Here is a 24,109-nt window from a genome sequence, read left to right as displayed (position 1 = left end):
GCCCACTTAGGGTCGACTCCCGGGCGCGGCAGTCGGCCAACAGTCAACCCAGGTGTTCATCAACCCTCTCGGGGCAAGTTGATGCCAGGTTTAGGCTAGTGTGTGTGTGTGTGTGTGTGTGTGTGTGTGTGTGTGTGTGTGTGTACGTAAGTTAAGACATGGGATATATATACGAGGTAAAAAGACAGGGAAACATGAGTATAGAAATAATAAAACCTCATAATACACAGTTAATGACCAGACACGTCCCTCTTCTTGATGATGTATGTGGTATAGCAGCCGAAGGTGGAGAGGAGGATAGTCATGAGTGGAGGTGGTATGGCAGCCGAAGGTGGAGAGGAGGATAGTCATGAGTGGAGGTGGTATGGTAGCCGAAGGTGGAGAGGAGGATAGTCATGAGTGGAGGTGGTATGGTAGCCGAAGGTGGAGAGGAGGATAGTCATGAGTGGAGGTGGTATGGTAGCCGAAGGTGGAGAGGAGGATAGTCATGAGTGGAGGTGGTATGGTAGCCGAAGGTGGAGAGGAGGATAGTCATGAGTGGAGGTGGTATGGTAGCCGAAGGTGGAGAGGAGGATAGTCATGAGTGGAGGTGGTATGGTAGCCGAAGGTGGAGAGGAGGATAGTCATGAGTGGAGGTGGTATGGTAGCCGAAGGTGGAGAGGAGGATAGTCATGAGTGGAGGTGGTATGGTAGCCGAAGGTGGAGAGGAGGATAGTCATGAGTGGAGGTGGTATGGTAGCCGAAGGTGGAGAGGAGGATAGTCATGAGTGGAGGTGGTATGGTAGCCGAAGGTGGAGAGGAGGATAGTCATGAGTGGAGGTGGTATGGTAGCCGAAGGTGGAGAGGAGGATAGTCATGAGTGGAGGTGGTATGGAAGCCGAAGGTGGAGAGGAGGATAGTCATGAGTGGAGGTGGTATGGTAGCCGAAGGTGGAGAGGAGGATAGTCATGAGTGGAGGTGGTATGGAAGCCGAAGGTGGAGACGATGGTCATGGGTGGAGGTGGCATGGCGGCCGGTGGAGGCGATACAAATGGAGGACACACACACCCCGACCACTCCTCTTCCTCCAGCCATCGGCGGGACTTCTCCCGACACTTGAGGTCAGGAAGTTACGGTACGCGACACCCGTCACCTGAGAGTAGTCGTCCCTCCTCGCTGCGCCAGTAGAGCACAGTGAAGAATGTAGCCACCAGTGAAATCAATATTCATTGAGGACTTTAGCTAAGGGTGTGTTTGCTGGAAGGAGTGGGAGGAAAAAACACCCCAAGATGGAGGATGGTGTCTCTTTGAACGAGGCAGTGACCCGTGTCGTCATGTCGACACTGCAGCACTTGGGTGTATGGTAGGATGGGGAGGGTAGGGTTGCGGGGGGAGAGGGGAAGCCAACTGCAGTCACTCCACTGGCGTCAGACCGGCTCTCCAGCCAGCCACTGAGGGCTTGACCCCCCCGCCAACCGCCGCTAGGCCTGGCTCACTCTTGGCCGACGAGGATAGTATGCAGTCACCATCGAAGCTTCCAGAGGGAGACTTGTCCACCACTTGCCCATTATGTGACCACCCGCCGCCCACATCAGGGGCATGGTGGGCTCCGCGGAGTGAGGAGGTCCTCAGTAGGATTGTACACCTTTTCCGTACACTGACGATGATGACAACAACTCCGTCGAAGGTGGCTTTTCACTGCGCGCGCGCGATGTCACTCGAAAGCAGGTCTTAATGCAGTTGGGTGGTGGGCCCACAAGCGCCGGGCGCCACGCTGGTGATGGTGGTGGTGGTGTTTAGGACGCCCGGTGCCACCAGCAGCGCCTGGTGGGGAGGAGGGAGGTATAGAGAGGTCTGTGGTAGGAGGGACGAGGGTTGGTGTGGAGGGGACTGTTATGTGGGCTTTGAGATGTGGGAATGGTATCGGAGGTCCTCGCGTGATGAATGGCTGGCTTCCCGTGAAGATGTAGAACCCTACACCCGTAGTAATAGTAACCGTAGGAGCGGTTGGGGTCGCTTATACTCTTTGTTCCACGTTGCTCTTCGTGGGGAAAGTGGTTCGTTATGTGCTTGTGGGAGGGAGGAGGTCATAGGGCATACAGAACCCATAATAATGTTTGCTTTGTGTATCACCAGCTCTGAGAGGTAGGTTATCATTCGTCACACACACACACACACACACACACACACACACACACGAGATAGCGGACCGACTTCTTAGCGTAGTTACCCAGAATATGAGTAGACACTCGCGGTGCCAAAAAAAATCTGCTGTTTATATTTACAGTTCATTGAGTGATGGCGGATGGCGCCACGCTCTCAGCTGACGCTCGTTGCAAAACATCAACAAAAGAACTCAGATTAGAGGCGGCGGGCGTGTTTAACCTACTTTAGCCCTAGTAACATGTACTTACCTGTATACTGGGTGAAAGGCCCGTAACACTTGGCTTACTTGAGGCAACATGAAGACAGAGGCTACCATGGGTGATTATGCAAGTGGCCCTGAATGAGACCGCTTGAACATGGGAATGTATTGGTGGGTGTGGGCATGTAGTGTTGGGCTTGGGAATGTACTGGTGGGCGTGGGAATGTATATGTGGGCTTGGGAATGCACTGGTGGGCGTGGGAATGTATTGTGGGCTTGGGAATGTACTGGGAGGCGTGGGAATGTATATGTGGGCTTGGGAATGTATTGGTGGGCGTGGGAATGTATATGTGGGCTTGGGAATGCACTGGTGGGCGTGGGAATGTATTGTGGGCTTGGGAATGTACTGGGAGGCGTGGGAATGTATATGTGGGCTTGGGAATGTATTGGTGGGCGTGGGAATGTATCGGTGGGCGTGGGAACGTACTGGTGGGCGTGGGAATGTACTGGTGGGCGTGGGAATGTACTGGTGGGCCTGGGAATGTATTGGTGGGCCTGGGAACGTACTGGTGGGCCTGGGAATGTATCGGTTGGCGTGGGAACGTACTGGTAGGCCTGGGAATGTATTGGTGGGCCTGGGAACGTACTGGTGGGCCTGGGAATGTATTGGCGGGATTGGGAATGTATTGGTGGGCCTGGGAATGTATCGGTGGGCCTGGGAATGTATTGGTGGGCCTGGGAACGTACTGGTGGGCCTGGGAATGTATTGGCGGGATTGGGAATGTATTGGTGGGCCTGGGAATGTATCGGTGGGCCTGGGAATGTATTGGTGGGCCTGGGAATGTATTGGTGGGTGTGGGAACGTACTGGTGGGCCTGGGAATGTATTGGTGGGCCTGGGAATGTATTGGTGGGCCTGGGAATGTATTGGTGGGCCTGGGAATGTATTGGTGGGTGTGGGAACGTACTGGTGGGCCTGGGAATGTATTGGTGGGCCTGGGAATGTATTGGTGGGCTTGGGAACGTGTTGCTGGGCTTTAGAGTATATTGCTGGGTTTGAGAATATATTGCTGGGATTAGGAATGAATAGGTGGACTTAGGAATGTACTAGTGAGCGTGGGAATGTACTGGAGAGCTGAGAAATGTACTGGTAAGCGTGGGAATATGCTGGCGGGTGTGAGAACGTACTGATGAACGTGGGAATATACTGGTGAGCGTGGGAATGTATTTGTGAGCGTGGAAATGTACTAGTGAGCGTGGGAATGTATGTGTGAGTGTGAGAATGTACTGGTGAGCGTGGGAATGTATTTGTGAGTGTGGGAATGTACTGGTGAGCGTGGGAATGTATTTGTGAGTGTGTGAATGTACTGGTGAGCGTGGGAATGTATTTGTGAGTGTGGGAATGTACTGGTGAGCGTGGGAATGTATTGTTGGGCGTGTAGATATACTGGTGAGCGTGGGTATACATTATTGAACGTGGGAATGTATTGACGGGCGTGGGAATGTATAAGTGGGCGTGTGGATGTATTGGTTAGCGTGGGAATGAATGTAGTGACGAACGTGGGAATGTATTGGTTAGCGTAGGAATGTACGACCGAAGGAGAGTCATTCTCTTGGTGTGTGTGTGTGTGTGTGTGTGTGTGTCTACCCCAAGTTTAAGAGTGTAGATGGTTGCCTTGCGTTAGTATGAAGTCGTGGTGAGGGCGGGTGTCGCCGAGTCGAGTCGTCTGTTGGTTCCCGTGTTCGGGTGGGTGAAGGTGTTGGGTGTGGCATCGAGCAAGTTTGGTTCCGCCAAGACCGAGGGTGGGCACCTGTCACACTTGGGGTGCCGCACGTCCAAGGTGTAGTCGTCTTACGTCCACTTGACTTGTCACCCACAGACACACACCACCCCCCATGTGCCTCGTAAACAAACCATGACCTATATGTTGGCCCTTACCTGTAAATGGAATGTGACCTACTTGTATATCTGGCTCTTCACAGACCCGCGCACACACACACAGTAATGAGGATGGGACAGAGTGAAAGAAGGCTTCAGTATGATAATTATATCGCAGGAAATAAGCTTGAGGGTTCTGTGTGTGTGTGTGTGTGTGTCTACGGAGGACTTAGGAGTTGGACATTGTCCTTAATCGGTTGCCAAACTCATATATTAAGAGAACAGTTAAGGAGACAGACTGTCTGCTGGTTGAACGATATCAGAATAAGGAATTATTGTCTAAGTTGTTACTATCCTTCATTAGGCCAGAACTAGAATATATGTTTCGTAAGTTTGGTCACCGCACCCAAAGTAGCACAAAGAGCTATTAGATAAGGTCCTGAGGAAGGTAGCAAAGGTGGTGACAAGAGTTAAGAGGGCCATGTTACAAGGAAAGGCCAAAGAGTGAGGGGGGGAAGTGGTTTGGCCTGATTACAGACTTCAGTTTTGAAGACAGATGGATGACTTGGAGAGTGAACACTTCTTCAGGAAGTACAGAGATCGAACAACCATAGGACTTCATACGAAATTAAGGAAGAAACTTGTTGAAAAGATGCAAGTGCCTTTTATAGTATGAGAGAGGTGGATGAATGGAGTTGATTGACTAGGGACATGGTTGATTCAGACAGCCTACATGAATATAAGATGTATGATCGTACATATGGGGCCACACAAGTGTAAGACTCCCACCCCATTCAGGACAAATAAGCAGTTTACCCACACACCAGTTTTAACCCCATTAAGTTGAAGAAATACACAGACTTCTGTAAAAAAAGGAATGGGAAAAATAACCCCCAAAATCCGCAGACAGTTTGCATCAACACCGCACGTCGTAAAGGATTAGGAAGAGGGGGCAGAGGAAAGATGAAGGAACGTGTTGGTATTACAGTGCCACCATAACCCCAGGAGAACATGGCTACACAGGTGGATGGGCTCTGCCGTTCGCAGGTGTTTCCACCACTATCATAACAGTCCAGGCTTTGTCCAGGGGCGAAGCATTGCCCACGGGATAAACTCTCTTGTCTTTATCAAGGTTTCTGGTCAGTGTGACCGTGGAGGAAGTGTGTATATATAGTGTAGGCAGAGGGAGTTACTCCGCAAGCTTGATCACAAGATGCATGTTTTATTTAACCAGCGAGAGCCCAAGTCTCTCTCTCTCTCTCTCTCTCTCTCTCTCTCTCTCTCTCTCTCTCTCTCTCTCTCTCTCTCTCTCTCTCTCTCTCTCTCTAAAAAAAAAAAAAAAAAAAATAAAAAAAAAAATTAATAATAATAATAATGATAATGAAATAAGATAAAATACAATAAAATAAAATAGAATAAAGGACCTGTCCTCGTTTCCCCAACTGTTCGTCCTTTGTATATGTTATATAATTTGTATATGTTACATCAATGATCACCAGACAGCCGCTCGTTAGCATTAATCTAGGGTAAGCAGGACAGTCTGGTCTACTAGGAATGTTGGACAAATGATAACAACAGATCCTTGCCAGGTCTTACAGAAGGCGACTGAAAATTACCGAAAATGTCTTTGGGGTCAAATGTTCTACTCAGGTGAGAAAGTAAGAAATGGACTCGCACTCTGAAGGCAAGATGACACAGCGACAGATAACACGAAACGTCAGTGGTCCAATTCGTTAAATGCGTGAAGAAATGATAGATTAAGTACACATTACATAGCTTTTTTCATTTCGAGAACTAACGAAAGGAAAACAGCCGAATTTTTTTATTTTTTTTATGGGAAAACGCGCATCTTGGGGTTTGAGGGGCCTCTTTTTTTTTGGTATATGCCGAATCTATTTTCGTTGATGTTGAAGTGGATGATGTCCAAAAGGCCGACGGGCAAGTGTAACTCGTACATGTCTGGGGAGTGTAGTTTCAGATGGGTGTATGTCGTGGAGCCTAGCTTAAGATTGGATTGACTGGGCCGTGGGTTAGTGCTTGAGGCGTCAGTACATTGTGAATGTGTGTCTGTATGTGTTTTTGTTGGGGAGAGGGGGGGGGGGGAATGTACGAGATTAACTTGTTGATATGAGAGGCAGGGATGATGATGATGATGATGATGATTTTTTTAAAGGTGTAATTGTGATTGAATATGGATGGAGTGGTTTTGGGGTGGAAAGGTAGCAGTACTTTTGTAAGGGATTGCTTGTCGAAGAAGTTGAGGCAGGACTGTGTATGTAGGAAGTACATGTTGTTCCCCTGTGTGTGGAAACAAGTAATGGCTTCCTTTCTCTCCATCCCTTCATGTGTGTCGGATTCCGTCATTCAACTTATAATTCTTCAACCTGCACACATCACTTTATACCGGCGTGACATAATGTAATGTGTGTGAGTGTGTGTTTGAACACGTTAATTACAAGTTGATTATCGCTATGCGTGAGGATGTTTGACATACTTGGAGGGATAGAGTGAAAGGGGAAGCCATTACTGTTTCGTTTTATGTTAGTGTGGCGCAAGAAGTGTGATTACACCTTCCCTTTCACCAGAAGGCTCCTCACACCCCCTACCCCTCCCTATCTCCCCTGTGTCGATAGTTGCTCCCAACAACCCCCCCATTTCCCCATCGTATTCCTCCCCATTCTCACGACTGGGAAGGGAACTTGGTGGGGATCCTGATGGCTCCTCGGGGACTTCTCCAACCTGAGGGATGGCGGTTTTAGGGTATCTGGCTTGGTCATGAGGCCAGAATCCCTGGTGTTCCTCCTCCAGTAGGTCATGAGGCCTGGACCCCTGGTGTTCTCTCCACAGTAGGTCATGAGGCCTGGACCCCTGGTGTTCTCTCCACAGTAGGTCATGAGGCCAGAATCCCTGGTGTTCTCTCCACAGTAGGTCATGAGGCCAGAATCCCTGGTGTTTCTCCTCCAGTAGGTCATGAGGCCAGGACCCCTGGTGTTCTCTCCACGGTAGGTCATGAGGCCAGAATCCCTGGTGTTCCTCCTCTAGTAGGTCATGAGGCCACGACCCCTGTGTTCCTTACCCAGTAGGCCATGAGGCCACGACCCCTGTGATCGTCCCACAGTAGGTCATGAGGCCAGGATCACTGGTGTTCCTCCTCCAGTTGGTCATGAGGCCAGAAACCCTGGTGTTTCTCCTACCCCAGTAGGTCATGAGGTCAGGATCCATGGTGTTCCTCCAACAGTAGGTCATGAGGTCAGAATCCATGGTGTTCCTCCCACAGTAGGTCATGAGGTCAGAATCCATGGTGTTCCTCCCACAGTAGGTCATGAGGTCAGGATCCCTGTTGGTGTTCCTCTCTCAGTAGGTCATCAGGCCAGGATCCCAGGTGGTGTTCCTCCTCCAGTAGGTCATGAGGCCAGGATCCCAGGTGGTGTTTCTCCTCCAGTAGGTCATGAGGTCAGGACCCCTGGTGTTTCTCTCCCCCAGTAGGTCATGAGGCCAGGACCCCCAGGTGTTCTCAGGTCCGTTTCCAGACGGAGGAGAGAACCTTGGGGGAATTTTTGTGTAGCAGTGAGAAGTGATGCGCCACGCCGGACGGGGCACGGAAGTAGCCAAGGTTACCACAGGTGGTGGGGGTGGGTGGCGAGACTGCTGGTGGTGGTGGTGGTGATGGGGGCGGAGAGTATGATAGTGTTGGAGACATCTGGGGGATAGTGATGACCGGGAAGGGAAGGGGATGGAAGTCATAGTGAGGGAATAGGTGGAACGGGATGGGGAGGGGTGTGGGTTTACAGCCGACTGGAAGTGGAGAATGCTGGAGGCTGATGGGCTTGATGGTGTGTTGGGAGTGGGACGGAGATGGGTGTAGCTATACTAGGGGATGGGGGTACCTGTGCTAGGGTTGAGGTGAAGAGGGAGTGATTGATTTGTACTCAAGGGGCTTGGGAGAATCATAAGTAGTTGACGTTATGTTTGACATTGTGTTTGAGGGACGACCGAAACTATGGCTTCTCACTCCAAAGGAGACTGCATTCCCCCTGCTGTTGGCAGTAGTCGTATAGCCTTGGACTGCGGGAGCCCTTAGAAAGGTCGCGTGTGGTGGAGGGAGGGGTAACTCTTTTTCATAGAAATTGATCCTCTGGTGATTACGGAGAAGTAGTTATAAATGCGGAAGTTGTTGGTAGGTGTGGAGGTGTGAGTCAGTTTAATTTGTGAGGCCCACCAGGATGTCCCCTGCCCCGCTGGTTGACTCAGACCTTTTTTACCATGACCACGTCCACTGCTTAGGTTAGGTTTCCGGGAGACACCGCACGTCGGTCACAGGTCGTGCCGTCGTGGCCCAGGGGTCGTACCGTCGTGCTCAAGGGTCGTCCTTCGTCGTGGCCCAGGGGGTCGTATTGTCGACACGAGAGATGATGATGATGAGCTGTGGCAGTGGGACGTTATTATGTGGTGAGGAGGGAGTGGGTCATACCACTGCAGTTACACACACACACACACATACGTACCGTGCCACGGTTCACCTACCACAGCTAAGGGCCGCTCTCCCTACGGTACACCGGGGGGCGTTACACACACCCTGCAGACGGAAGCCCCACGCTCTGAGAACGGTACCGTACCAGTAGAGGCTGGACAACACTGGCAGCAGAACGGTGCCTGTAGCGGTACGGGGCTACTGGAGGCAGTACGTCACACAGGCCTCTGGGGAGGGGTATAAAGTCTACGGACACGACCAGTCTGGTTTCACACTCCGTCGCCAGGGGATAGGGGAATGACCCCTTGGCCTTCACATTATCCTGGCAAGTTCGGGGGCGAGGGGGGGAAAAAAAAAAGAAAAGGTAATCCCGGGACTTACTTTATGTAAAGTGAAACTAGTAACTTTTAGGTCTAACACTGGCATATAGAGGGGCCCCATTTGGCTGCGAATCTTAGCCCAAAGCTGGAGGAGAACATCAGAAAAAGCAAACATACAAATTCCTCCGCGTGATCACGATGAAATTAGCGACGAAATTATGAAGATGATGTGACGGAAGAAAAGATAGATGGCCCTCAGCAAAGTGGGATAACGTTGCTAATTTGTGTCCCGGTCACTCCTCAATCCTCTCTCTCTCTCTCTCTCTCTCTCTCTCTCTCTCTCTCTCTCTCTCTCTCTCTCTCTCTCTCTCTCTCTCTCTCTCTTTTCCATGTGGCGGGCAAATTTTTAAGACGTCTCACTGTGATTCATCTTTTCTCATTCGGGTACCATCTTTATCACTCTCTGTTGGATCCTCTTTACTAGTTCCATGTGCTTCTTTAGTTGCGTTGCCCATACTCGAGAACCAGTCTAGTTTTGGCCTTTTTGAGGATGTGAAGATTTTGCAGAATATTTACTTATCCATACACTAGAATACCGTTCCAAGGTTTTGCCTCCTTAATGCTTAACTGGCGACTGGTTAGGTATGATGTTCATCTCCAGATCCTCCTCGCCCATTCCTGTGGCTTATTTCATGCTTGACACGAAATCGTCTCTCACCGCGTCCCAAACCTCCCTGCTTGACGTAAACCGGAGGTGAATTTCATCAGCCTTGTTTCCAGACTTAACTTTTGGAGTTTGTTTAGGTCCCTCTGTAGATTGATTCAGGGGCTCTTCACTTCCCTCGTGTGTGTGTGTGTGTGTCTGGACATGAAGGCGGAAGGTAAAGTTGACGTGCATCTGTCGTGATTGAAGTGGTCGATTGTACGTCAGATTCTATTTGCATTTGTTTTCGGCTAAGGAAGCGCGCACGTCCACGCTGTCGAAGGCGAGAGGAAGTGTCCGATTTAATGCTGTTGGTCCGGACCTGTTTTAGAACTGGGAGTATTGTGTGTGTAAAGGTGACTGAGGTGACGTAGTCTGATCAGGTTGGTGTAACTCGGTATGGATTGTTAATCGTGGTGTATAGAATTTATTTTTTTTTTTGGGGTGGGGGAATGATTTGTCAGTCTTGTACCAAGTTTGTCGGTAAGTCATTGGGGGAGTATTTTATGGTGGGAGGGAGTGTTTGATGAGGCAAGTATAGCGGGGTGTGGCGGTGGATTGCGTGTGTGGTGTGTCGGGTGGGCGACCCTTCCTTGCCTGGTGAGTGCCTGGAGACGGTAACGGTGGTGGGGTGCACGCCCTCCAGCACGCCCCGCTCCGCCCCGCCCCGCCCAGCCCCGCCCCGCCCAGGATAACGCAAATGTATGGGACAGCCACCACTGGCCGGCCCCTCACAGCCTCGCGCATCATATATGCTTAGATATGGAATCCTCATCAGAAGAGATGAAAAAATAAAGAAATCACAAATCAAGTCTACTGGTGGGCCGGAGGGAACAGCATACACGTATTATGACAAGATTCATCTTCAGTATTAGGGAAACAAAAGGAATGGCGAGACAACGCAGAGTAGTGAATAGAAAGGAACACGTCATATCTTAGAGAGCAGTGGGAAATGACTACATCATCAGCGAACACGACGGTGCAACAGTTTCCTGTTCAAAGGACGGCAGGCTGGGTACTAACGGGGACCTTCAAAACAAAGAGGCGCGCCCTCTGATGGTGCGTATTTAAGCACTAAATACTCCGGCAAATAGAATTTTGCTGTGTGTGTGTGTGTGTGTCATCCCCCACCGGGCCCACATTGCCGTGTTGAAAAACGTCCTGACAAGGTCAAGGATCTGCACGACTGGGAACGACTGAAGATCTTGAGGCAACGCCTTCCACAGTGCAGACGAAGGAGATATGCCATGATTTATACTTGGACCGTCCTGGAAGGCATGGTTCCTAATTTACTCTCCGAAATGGTTACCTGTTGGCACGACAGGCATGGGAGACTTAAGATATTACCAGCGGAATCAAAAGGTGTTGTGTAACTGCAGCAGAGGAAATCAGTAGCTATAAATTTGTGGGTCTCAGAACTTTCATGCGTTGTCTGCAGCCGTTAGAAATAGTGTAGAGTGGACAGTGGAATCAATTTGGAGAGGGTCTGGGTAAACACGTCTAGAAATTGTTAGTCCCACTGGGATTTAGTGGTCATGTAGGTCTACCTGTCGCTGCCTCTGTACATTTTAAAATAAAATTATTGGTGTTGGTAGTTTGGGGGGAGATGGGTTTTAGTCGTGTGCAGGTGTGATGTAGGGGAAGGGGGTGGCGGAACTGGTGGTGTGCAGGTGTAGAGTGGGGGAAGGAGGAGGCGGAACGGGTGGTGTGCAGGTGTAGTGTGGGGGAGGAGGATGGCGGAAGTGATGGTGTGCTGGTGTTTTGTTGGGTGAGGAGGGGGGGGGGGGGAGTAGATTGCGGAAGTGGTGTGGGCGCCGCCATATATGGAAAGTTTAGCGTGTTGATGACCTCCCTGCTGTTCACTTCAAGGCTCTGTCTTCCCCCTCCGCCCCGTCCCGCGCCCCATAACACCCTCCCGTAACTCGTGGAGGCGCCACCAGCACTCCAGAAGGTCAGCAGTGGGGGTGGGATCTCCCCTTCCGTAGATCAGTGGGGGGTGGTCCACCAGACCCTAAGTGGGCATGTGCAGCCAGACGACGACGTGGTGTGAGGCTACTGTTCCTAGTGGGTCTTGTGCTACCATTTCCCCCCCGTGTCATCAAGGCCAGCGGCTAGAGCCTCAGTTGATTGGTGAGGTAGGCGTTGACCCGGCTAGCCAGCCCTCACCGCCACCAAATGGGGCGTCGCTAACCACCACCATCCTCCTCCTCCAGCCCCCACAATCCTACGGAACCTGTATGAGTGTGGATGTCGGTAGGATGGAAGGTATGTTTGGCATCAGGTCTGTTCTCCGAAGTCTTGATTTGCCAGACTTAGCCGCGTAGACCCCGACTGCAGAGCGAGTTGATGAGGTGGAGGCTCACTGTATCAGGGAAGGAGACGGCCACACCTTGTTGTGATTTGCTGGTATCATGAGTGTTGTGGTGCTGGAGCAGCGGTCAGGGTCGTCCGGAGCGGCCTAGCGGTGTCACCTGGTAATGAGGTTGCATATTCTGAGTCATCGGGTGCCATCCTTCCCGGTAGACGTTGTCTCAGCCAGCCAGGCCAGCTACCGACACCAGGCGACGGGAAGACGAACGAAAACACTGACGGAGCCACTTGGTATCGCACCTCCAGTGCCAGTGAGAATAGAAGGAGAGGGCAATTCTTAAAGCTATTTGTACCTTTATCTTCAAACTGTACCAGATGTTCTTGATCGTGGATGGTATGTAGACCGAGGGGGCGCTGTCTTCAACAGCCTGAGTGATCAGAGCGGTGCTTTAGTCCCACAGCGAGCTGTGAAGGTAGAGAGGCGAGCTTCCTGCATCCAAGGACCCGTAAGACAGGTATATAGCCCTACACTTCCCCACATATGGATGGTGGTCATGAATGAAGAGAGAAAGTAAGGTTGTTGACGTCACTGACGTTGTCAGGGTTGTTGTGGTGGTAGTACCCCCAGTGTGTGTGTGTGTGTGTGTGTGTTAGCACCCGTTGACCTTCAGCCAACACAACAGAGTGACAGTTGCATTTTCCGAAAAAGATGACAGGATGGGTACTACGGTCCCTCAAGAGAAGAAAGGTACATATTGTGAAGAAATTCTCCATATCATCAGTATTCCACAGAGACGTATGACAGCATCACATGTCAGGGGCGAGCATCATGACAAAAGAGTTATTAAGTGTGCGAAAACCTTGCAACAGCCTGCATGGACAGGCGGGAATCTGAACTGCAGGTGTAGAACAGCTGAAACGCTGAGGCTATTTTATTGACTCGGGATCGCTAACGGGGGGGGGGAGAGAGAGAGAGAGAGAGAGAGAGAGAATTTACTCGTGGAAAATACTGAGGGCATTATTCTTAAATGGCACTGAAAAATGAAGTCCCCGGGTGGTGGTAAGTCAGGTATGGAAGAATGAACCATTACCACCAAAAAAAGAATAATCAAAAGGTGCAGGAAGTACAATACTATAAAGCAGCATAAACACCCTGGGGGCCTAAGACTCTTTTTTTTAATACATCGCCTGCAGACCACAGAAACCCTACCACACCCTCTGACTGTCCTCTACGTAGTCTGGCTTCTTCTCTCACGTGGAGAATACTCTCAGTGATGTACACCAGACAGTATACTACTGCTGGTAGGTACGTACTGTAGACTTGCTCCTCTGGTGACGTGTTGGTGCGCACCCCCGTAGCGTGTAGCACCCACATTAACACATCCCTCCCGTAGTATAGAACGTAGGTTAAGGGGCACGTGAAGCAGTTGTCGGAGATGTAAAACCCCGCGTTCTCTTGAGAAATTGGACTCGGGATGTCGGTGGCTACTGTGTGGAGGTGCGGCTCAGGCGGGGGAGGAGGGTGGTGTGTGTGTGTGTGTGTGTGGGGCAACCTTGCAGGTCGGCATGAGGTGATCGGTTGCCAGAGGTGGCGAGCGTGGGGCCGGCCGCCCTGCTCAACATAACGCCTCATCACCTTCCATTCAGCGGGGCCCCGGCCGTGGCATCATCCCATTGACGGGGGTGACCCGTCGGCTGGTGTGGGATCCAGCTGACCAGGACACATGGCTGCGGGCCATAGTGGGTGACCCAGATGACCAGGACACACATGGCTAGGGCCATAGTGGGTGACCCAGGTGACCAGGACACACATGGCTAGGGCCATAGTGGGTGACCCAGGTGACCAGGACACACATGGCTGCGGGCCATAGTGGGTGACCCAGGTGACCAGGACACACATGGCTGCGGGCCATTGTGGGGTCCCATCTGACCAGGACACATGATAGTGGTCCACGTGCCACGGATCAACGTTTAAACCCGTCATCGTCATTGCTTGGGGGAAACGTTTACTCCCACGGGTGGTAAGAGTCACTCACGTGACATACCTGGATGTGTTGTCACCCGGAGTCTAAAGTGTATATGTAAGGCCAGCAGGAGCATCACACGCTCATGTGGCACGTGTCTTAACCGGCTTTGTGACACCGGGCTGTGTCACGTGTGCTGCCGACTGTCTTGACACTCTGGTGTCACTTTGGTTGTGGGTGCTGTTCCCTGGTGGCCTTTATGACACCTGGCTGTTGTCTAGAATGCCGTCAACGTGAACAGAAGGTGGACGTCCCACCTCTGGCTTGATTGAAGATGATCTTCTGAGTTATCAAAAGTCGAGAGGCGGCTCCCTGATTTGTTTTGTTTTAGTGTAACACGCGCTCCTACCGTCTGCTCCAGCTACCAGATGTTGTTTTGATACTGTGGCAGTTTTATTGCAGTCCCAGCTGTCAGATGTTATGATAGAGTAGTGGTGCTTTTATGAGTATTACAACCACCGGATGTTGTTATAGGGTTGTTGCGCTTTGCTGTTAGTCCAACCACCAGATTTGATAAGTGTAGTGGTGCTTTATTACCGCCCTAAAGCACCAGGTGATCTAGTTTGCTTTTTATCACCCTCCCAACCACCGGATTTGATGAGACGTGAAGATGGTGCCAGAATTAAGATTTGAGTAGTAGGGAGAAGCTTGGATTTTTCCCTCCATGGAGGAGAGAAGAGCAAGGGGAGACACGATAACAACTGTCAAGTGCCTGAATCGGTTTTTTTTGTCGACAGTGGAGAGCTCCTCTTCAGGTCCAGATATTATACGGAAAGTATAAAACAAGATTTTTATTGGAAAGCTTGTAAAAAAAAAAAAAAAGTACATCCTGCATTCAAGCCGAAATAGAATATCCCTCTCAGGTTTGGTCACTGCACTTAACCACAGTGAACTTAAAGAGAAAGTCCAGAGGAGGACAACAAAGATAGTACCAGAGTTAAAGAGAGCTGAGTTGCAGGGAAAGGCTCGAGGTCTTAGAATTGCCGCCTGCCATGGAAGAGAGAATAGCGTGGAGTGATGTTACCAGTGCCTCGCAAGTGTTTATATCAGTTCCATGATGTCGAAAGTGAACATTTCCTCCAGTGATGCAGGGATAGAACGCTAACCAGAGTACTTTGATTTTATAGAGTAGCGGATCAATGGAATGAATGAGTCAAAGAAATGATGTTAAGTAGGGATGGCTCAAGAGGTGGGGGGGGGGGGGGGGCTCGAGTGTAAAAACCCCCTCCCCATATAGTACGAATCAGTACCGGTAATTACATAGTGGAGTCGCCTTTGTCCATTGTCGTGGCCGTCTTCCGTCCCTCCGTAGTCACGCTGTGACCTTCATCCGTAACCTTGGTTATTATAAGGGAAATCTAGATTATGTAAACTTCATATAGATGTTCCCTAACTCCTGAGGTATTATTATTGCATAGGACACATAGCATTAGTAGGCTTTTTTTTCTCAGTTATGCTCCTGTGGGAAAGAAAAGGTAAACGCGGAACCCATCTTGCTCGTAGCGAGAGGAGTCTAGATCAGATACATGGAGACCCAAAACTAGGTTGAATATATATATATATATATAACCACCTGGTATGATCTCATTATTTGTATCGCCATCGTAGTATAGCAGACGGACATTCAAGGCTCCCTTTGTCCGGTCGTTGGGAGTTAGTGTTGTAACCTTCAACCTAACCTTGGCCAGTACTTGAAACGTCTAAATCATATCCTCATGGGACGTGATACCATTGGTTTCCCAGCTTCTAGAGAAATGAATGAGATATGATTTATAGCACTTGTTTTTGCAGGAGTATTGCCACGTGAAACTCAACCTTCAAATTTATCTTAATCATACACTTATTAAACTTTACGTAAGGGTTCCATGCAGCTAAAGAATGTAATGGCGTAGTATCCACAACTGTAATTTGGGATTTTGTATACGAAAACTGTGAGGCTTTTACTGTTTATAGTGCGAATGTCCAGCTGTTGAAAACATATAATAGCAATCATAGTGGCGTGTGGACCTTGAATTCACTCGAAAAGGTGACTTACCCTGTAACACTTGAAATCCATAAACAAACTCGCTCTTTATGTCATGAATACGCTCGCCCACTTGCATAAAGCGCAACGCTGCAGTCACCAGAGGCCATGACAAAAGGCTTAGCAGAAAGCTAGTAACAAAGTATGGCAAGAACAATTGTAGTGTTAAGATGGTGGATGGTTAGAATGACGTAAGCTAGGAGGTCGTGAATGCCTGCACTTTGCTAGGGTTCGGATGGCTTCCTGATGGCATAGAAACACCAGGAGACTTGGGACAAGTGCTCGGTTTTGTTTTCAACAGTTAAGTAAGTCCAACTGTACTGTGCGTTTGATGGGAACTTGTCGCAAGAGTTTCTTGTGGAAATAACGGAAATACACCGCACTGTACTGGTATGGCAAACTGTTGTAGCTCTTAACTGTAGAAGGATTATATCAGCTGTATGAAGAACCTCATAACAACCATAGTACTTATATATATACTGGGCAACACTCCATAAACAAGCCCATCATCTACACTGTTTTGTTTAGTTGCTGTCTGGCGTTTGGGAGATGCCAATGCTCAGCATTAGGATTATTTACTTATTTTTATCTTTTGAATGTGTTATTTGTAGCACGCCTAGGACGTTATCAGCGAACTGTGTGAATTCTTCACACGTTTTACGATTATTGTTTTTTCTAACGAATGGCATTGGCTTCCTTACACAACCCTCAGCAGTCCCGGTGATGGTGGCGGCAAGCAGCTCAGGGGAAGATCGCGCTGGTTGTTTACGAAAACTTGTTTGAGATGGGAATAGTGGGCCCGTGGAAGGGGGAAGTTGGGGTTGTGCGTCACAGTAATAGTCTCTCTCTCTCTCTCTCTCTCTCTCTCTCTCTCTCTCTCTCTCTCTCTCTCTCTCTCTCTCTCTCTCTTGCTTCATTTTCTTTTTCAAACTCCCTTTCTTTCCTTCCTCCAGTCTACTTCCATGAGCGATCACTGTGGCGTGTTTGACCCTAGGTTCGCTCGAGAAGGGGGCTTACCCTGTAACCCTCGGAACCCATAAACAGACTCGCTCTGTATGTCATGAATACGCTCGCCCACTTGCGTAAAGTTTACACTGTGCGAACATCCACCTCTGGTGAGGGGCATATCATTAGGAGTCCAGACAGTCTCGTCAGAGAACGTCTCGCACTCCAAAGGAGTCTTACCTTTCCCTAAGGAGCCTCTGGAGTGAGTTTCTGGGTAACACCAGGACTTGCTTTGATACTGGGAAGGTTAAGAGTGATGTGTGCCAGTTTACACTGTGGGTTAAGGATCCGTAGTGTAGTTTGCAGTGTACGTCAGTGATGATACATATATATATATATATATACCCCAGTTCGCATGACGGTTTAATAAGTCTGTTGGCATACTAGGGTGGATGTGTAGATGAAAGTATCCGTCTAAAAATATTGGCAGCTTTAAGGGCATGATGGTATCTGCTGACAGGTTTAAGGGAGAGAGGATCATCAGACACTAGTAGAGTGCCGGGAAGGTGTCACATTGTTCACAGGTTAGGTTAAGGGTGAAAAGTACGTGATTCTCTTTTTTTTTTATCTTGGTATCCTGCGTGGCCAGGTATCGCCAGAGGGGCTGTATAATAGGGAGCGCTACCGTCCACTTCCTTACAATGTTTACGAGATTTTCATGCACCTGTTGCGTATATTTAAAGTTTAGAAAAGAAAAAATATCTATTCTTAAGAGAGAAGGGACCACGTCCACAAATCGATGAGTTGCTTGAATTATATTATCAAGTTTCATCTGGCTTTTCACACACGGTCATTGACGAACAGAATTGTTTACATTATATATATATATATATATATATATATATATATATATATATATATATATATATATATATATATATATATATACGATTTTCAACACGTGTTTCTTGACAATTTATTATGGATATGCAGTGACGTGAAAAATTCGCCAAATCCAGGCCTCTTACACAGTTACTGTAAATAAAGAAAAAAAAGTCGTATGTCTAGGGCGCAAAACTGTTGTATAGTAAAGGTAAAATTTAGAGACGCCATCAAACAACGCTAGGAGAGAGGCAGTACTCCATCCATCGGTCTCTGAGGTATATGAATGAAGTTAGGACTTAAAAGCCAAGACTCGTGGGGGCTTGAGCGCCGCTGCCCCAAATGACCTGATTGATCAGGAGATACAATGTGCAATCAACCCGTGAGACGTGTGTGCTATGATCAGAATTTGAGATGGTTAACGTGACTACTAGTAGATCAGGATGTGGTATATCCTTATGAATGTATCTATAACAGTAGGATCGCCAGGAGGGAAGGGAATGGCATCTGGGGGGAGGAGGAGTAGATTACCCTCCCTCCACTTCAGCTGCATCGTGCGAAAGGTGGTGGTGGCTGGCGGCTGTAAACATAGGGAAGACTCAGGCGCAATTCTTGACAGGTCTGTGGCTCCCTCCATTGTTAAGAGTCTCGGAGGGTCACTTTGGTGGGAGTTTTTACTAGTTTTTTTCACCCCCATACCTGAGTAAGGTGTCCAGGCATGCTGGTCAGAGGTAATTGTTTGCTGTTTGCGATGGGAAAGTTGTTGCACGTCAGGGACTGAAGGATGGATGTTTAGGCCGTGTTGAACAGTTCAGGTGGGCCGATGTGTGTGTTTGCATTTCATAATTTGTCGAGGCTGAAGCTTGTATGGCGTGTGTGTGTGTGTGTATGTGGCGATTTCGTACCTTGCGGAGGCTGAAGGTTGACCGGTGTGAGGTGAGCGTCGTATCTCATAAAGGCTGAAGCCAACTAAGAGAGAAGTCCTGGCTCTTCCCCTCTCCACTCCGACGCACATGCGGGGCCACGTGACGCTCCCGACACCCCCAACCCCCCACCCTCCGAGTGTTCGTGTGACGTCACCTCAAAATGACCAATGAGACTTGTTCTCAGATGACGTCATGCCTCGTGGCGCGGCACGCGGCACTCGCATTGTGGTGTTATTATAGCTTTGTCATCCCCCGCTTAGGGAAGAGGTTAGATTTGTATTCGTTTTGTGTTTCGTACATATGAACGTACAGTATTGCTTTACCTGTTGTAGTAGAACTCAGGGACGAAAATACTCTTGAGAACGGAACATTATGTAAAATGATGTATGTGAATCCAGTACTTCAGTCAGATGTTTGATTTCTATTATCCCCCACAAGTGCTGAGGAGCGTCTTCAAGATATGTGAATTATTTCAAAATCTCAATATTTTGTCAAAGACTTCATTCCCCGGGCATATATATATATATATATATATATATATATATATATATATATATATATATATATATATATATATATATATATATATATTATCAATTATCAAACTATTCGCGGGAGACAGCGACAAAGTATAAAATATATATATATATATATATATATATATATATATATATATATATATATATATATATATATATATATATATATATATCATACAATATTCACTATTTCCTGCGTTGGCGTTACGAACAGAGGACTGAGCCTTAGAGGAAATATCCTCAATTGGGCCCCTTCTCTGTTCCCTTTGGAAAAATGAAAAATGGGAAGGGAGGATTTCTTTAAAAAAAAAATAATACCTTTATCTAAACTAGATTCAAGGAGGAAGTTGTTTTAGTTACCTGGAAGGGAATCTGGCAGTGAATAAAACTATGGTTGCTAAGTAAAGCACAGGATGGGTGAAGGTAAAGTCTTTGAGTGCATTGAGGAGTGTGAAAAGAGAAGGCATTATCTGTGCAAGCAAAGATATCTGTGTGATGGTATAGTTATTCCTGATGGTGTTGTATGGATGTGAGGCGTGGGATGTCGATCAAAAAGTATGGATGTGTTGGAAGTGAAATGTTTGAGGACAGTATGTGGTGTGAGGAGGGTTGATTGGACAAGAAATGATTATGGTAAGAAAGAGGTTTGATAGTAAGAAGAGTTTTTGTGAGTGAACTGAAGATATATTGAAATGGTTTGGACATATGGAGAGGATGAGTGAGGTGAGGCTGAGTGAGATGGCACACATATTGTAAATAGAGGGAAGAAGGATGAAACTAGGGACAAGGTGGGAATATGGAGTGAAAGAAGCTTTGAGTGGTTGAAGCCTAGACTTCTTGGTAACACCTGGACCTTTTCAGGATGCCCTTGGATGGATATAAATAAGCAACATGCATATATACATATACCCTGGTGTTACCGAACTCTACCTGCTCAAAGTTGTGCCAGGAGTGTAAAGTCACCTTTGGTGTGGCTGTATCATTGGGAGTACGGCTTTTAGAAAGGTCCTGGGTAACATCAGGACTCTGAAATTGCAGAGAAATTTGTCCTGAGGTGATTATGAAAGATAGATAAATGAGGTATATATACCCTAGTCTGAGCCAGTTATGCATTTATTTATCAACTAGATGTGAGGGAAGGAGAAACAGTTTGCTTAGCTGTGGGGCTGAGTGCCATGCCCATGATTTGAACCTGGGCAGGCCCATGCATGAATTCATAGTGAGCAACATTAACCCAGTACATGACTGTAGTATATGTAGTATTTTTGTATATTATTACGTTTCTTTGGAAGTGAATTATAATTATATTCTGAAATGTAAAATGTCTGTTTTTCAGGAACAAACATATCGACTGGTGAGGAGGTTGCCATCAAACTAGAATGCATCAAAACAAAACATCCGCAGTTACATATAGAATCCAAGTTTTATAAGGTAACTATATTTGCTTAAGAATGAAGTTTTATCGACTTAATGATGTACAAAGTATGATGAATACCTGGAATTTTTTGCTTAAGTGTTTTTATGGAAGATATGAAGAAAATGATCAAACAAAGAATAACATAGTTAGTGGAAGAAGTTAGCTTGGGAGAGTCAATAAGTCTGTCTGCTTTCATCTTGACTCTGACAAGTAAGGATGTTGAGCTTAAACTGCCCCAGATGTATGAGCAATACTCCATACATTGATAGATCAATCCTTTGTATAAATGGAGCAACTGTTCAGAAGAAATTTCATATAAAGTTTCTGTATACATAAGATATACAAAAAATGTTACCTTTACTTGCTGCCAGATTGTAAAGAGTGTTTTCTGAAAGGGGTTTAGCTGATTTGAAGTGAGAGTGCTTGAATTAGAAAATAACTAAAGCAATACATAGGGATTTCAGCCTGTTTTGATGAAGTAAGAGGGCATAGATTTTATCGATATATGTTATTGTTATTAAGCTGATTGGAAAAGAATTTTGACCTTTGAAGTGAAGAGGAAATTATGATAATTTTCAGCTGTTTGGCATAGTATTCCAAGGACATTCTCTCTTTATGTGACACAGTTGAAGTGATGTGCTTCATTCATGTACAGTTTGTGTTATTTTCCTATAGTTAATGAGAATATGACTTGATGGTTTGAAGAGAGAATGCATCTAATCACCTGCGCGTTTATAATAACATAATGTTCCATTCCTTTACAGATGATGGCTGGTGGTGTAGGTATCCCAGGAATCAAGTGGTGCGGGTCTGAAGGCGACTACAATGTTATGGTTATGGAGTTGTTGGGGCCTTCTTTAGAAGATCTTTTCAATTTCTGTTCTAGAAAGTTTTCACTTAAGACTGTTCTTCTCCTGGCAGATCAACTTGTAAGGAGCTCAGTTTTTTTTAATACCCTAACTTAGTGTATATAACAAAATCACTGAATGCTAATGTGTAGATGTATGGCTATACCACAGCAGTTAAAGATGGTGTACTTACTTTGGAAATGTTTTGATTGTTTTTACGTACATTTCATTAGTATGTTTCTCGCTCTGATATGCCCTATTAACCAGGTTTTGTAAACTAAACCTTCTCTAGATTTCTTGATTCCCAGATATTGGAGCTCATTTATATCATGCTGTACTCATATTAACTCATCCATGTCTTATGCTCATACATTTTCTCACTTGTGTTTTACTTACCTTGTTCTGATTTACTTATTTTTTATTTTCTATTAAGCCAATACCTTATTTTTCTGTAGACTGCTTTATTTTACTAGTTCACTTCTTTTCTTTACCTCCTTTTACATGTTTGCAGATCTCTCAGTCCGACTTTGCTTTCCTTCTGCCAGACTGTAATTCACTTTCTTGTACTCTTGTTAATAATTTTTCCTTAGACCTCTTTTCACTTGCATTACTCAGGATGGAATCACATTATATTTACCCTTGCAACAGCTGGCATCTTACATTATATCCTCAGAGTCTTCCATTCAGACCCTTCTTCTGTTTTGATGCTTACATATAAACCGTTACTTAATGATTTTTATAAAGTGGTGAAATTTTGCAACCCACTCCGTCGTTTTCTCCTATCTTTGGTTTGTTCTGTGAGCATGAGACACATTCTCTCACATCAGGGTCAGGACCATGTAACTGTCTGTCTGTCTGGTGGGGAACATTAACTCTCCCACCCACCACTGTCTTCTCAACTAGATAGCTGCCACCCTCTCATTTTGGGCTCTCCCTTTGTTAGTTCGAGACTGCTTTTCGAGATTAGATCATCGACCCACTGGCTCTTGTCCACAGAAAACTCACTTATTCTCCAGATTGTATTCTTTCAAGAAATGCAACCAAGCTGGCTTTGACCTTCCCTTGGATCAGTACCCCTTTTCTTCTTTTTTGCATACATGTTTGCTATTTCCCTGTGTTAGCAAGGTAGACCCAGATACAAAGAAATAGTCTCAGACATTATTTTTAAGTTTGTAAGAGAATGTGTTTTCATTTATAAACTGTTTCATGTATTATTTTGTCCTGTGTGTTTTTACCAGGTGTTGTTGCCTCTTATACTTCACATGTCTATTAGTATGGTCTTTTTTTGCAGTTATGTACCCTAGTCTGGATGACATTGTAGGATGGTGATGGAAATGATCAAGGTGGATAGTATGTTTGTACTGTGAGGATTCCCCCAAGGTTAATTGCTGGTGGTAGCTTGACTCAGGTAGTGTCTTTATCCCCTCTCTTACTGGGGTCCTTCGCTTTCTCTCCTCCCTCTCAGAGAATAATGGTCATTTTTAATCTGTATATTTCCATTCATCAGTTCCCTGAATAATTACAGAAAAGTTAATCATGATCATGTAAGATTGATGTCAGTTCCCATCCACGATCATAAGCTGTCTCTGTATATTCATGGAAATCCTGATCTTGTAAAAATGCTTTTTTATCTTTTTAACAATTTTCTTGTTTGAATGCAAGTGATGCCCTCTGGTTGCTCTATCCCTACATTTCCCAAAGAACTATTCGTTGCTCCTGTCAATGATTGATTTAGAAATTTAATGGCTATGATCAGGTCACCCCTTACTCTTCTTTCTTTCAAGGTGGGCATATATCAAGCCTTCAGCCTTTCCCTGTGACACAGCTCTTTTAATTCTGTTATTCTACCATGTTTGTTGCCCTTCTCTAGACTTTTGCTATTAGCTCTCTGTGCTTCTTTATGTGTTGTGACCAAACTTGAGAATCTCATTCTGCTTTTGGCCTTTATGTAAGATATGACTGTGTGTGTGTGTGTGTGTGTCTGTGTGTCAGGAGTTGAAGGAAGTTTGAACCCAGGTGATTAATCAGATAACAGATGAACATTGATGCTTACTTGGGCTTTGTTAAATTGATCACTGCATTGTTTCTTGGTTATATTTATCTGTGTGACCCTTTTGTGACATATAAATGTGAAGTACAGTAGATTCCTTTTAAGTTCAGTGAAGTGAATGCCTGACCATATTGTGCAGTTTGAACCCCTCTAGGTAAGCTGTCATTTAGACTTGGATATGTTTGATTAGACTTAATGATCTTGTATGAAGTTAGATAAAATTTTTGAGGCCTAATGACCCCATGGCTGAAGATATAGGATTACATCAAATATAGTTTAACCCCTTAAACCCAAGGATATATAGTAGATTACTGTGATCGCATTTCATGATAAGTATATGGAAATTGTTGATGGTATTTACACTTTATATGGGTTTGGGGTAATTTTTTTGATATGCCATCTTAAACTTTCCGTCAGACTGTCCAAAGC

General features: G+C 46.6%; 1 protein-coding gene across 6 annotated transcripts in view; it reads left to right on the top strand.

The window, feature by feature from the left end:
• dco (discs overgrown) overlaps positions 1–24,109 on the top strand; it is a 143,811-nt gene that overhangs the window by 70,307 nt on the left and 49,395 nt on the right. For all 6 annotated transcript variants that reach the window (XM_071658995.1, XM_071658996.1, XM_071658998.1 and 3 more), the window contains exons 3-4: positions 20,702–20,796; positions 21,547–21,711. In XM_071658995.1, the coding sequence (XP_071515096.1) occupies positions 20,702–20,796; positions 21,547–21,711 (260 nt within the window). The remainder of the gene's footprint in view (positions 1–20,701; positions 20,797–21,546; positions 21,712–24,109) is intronic.

The sequence above is a fragment of the Panulirus ornatus genome, chromosome 67 (genome assembly GCF_036320965.1).
Source record: "Panulirus ornatus isolate Po-2019 chromosome 67, ASM3632096v1, whole genome shotgun sequence".
Classification (NCBI taxonomy): Eukaryota; Metazoa; Arthropoda; class Malacostraca; order Decapoda; family Palinuridae; genus Panulirus; species Panulirus ornatus.
This window is presented reverse-complemented; position numbering and strand designations above follow the sequence as displayed.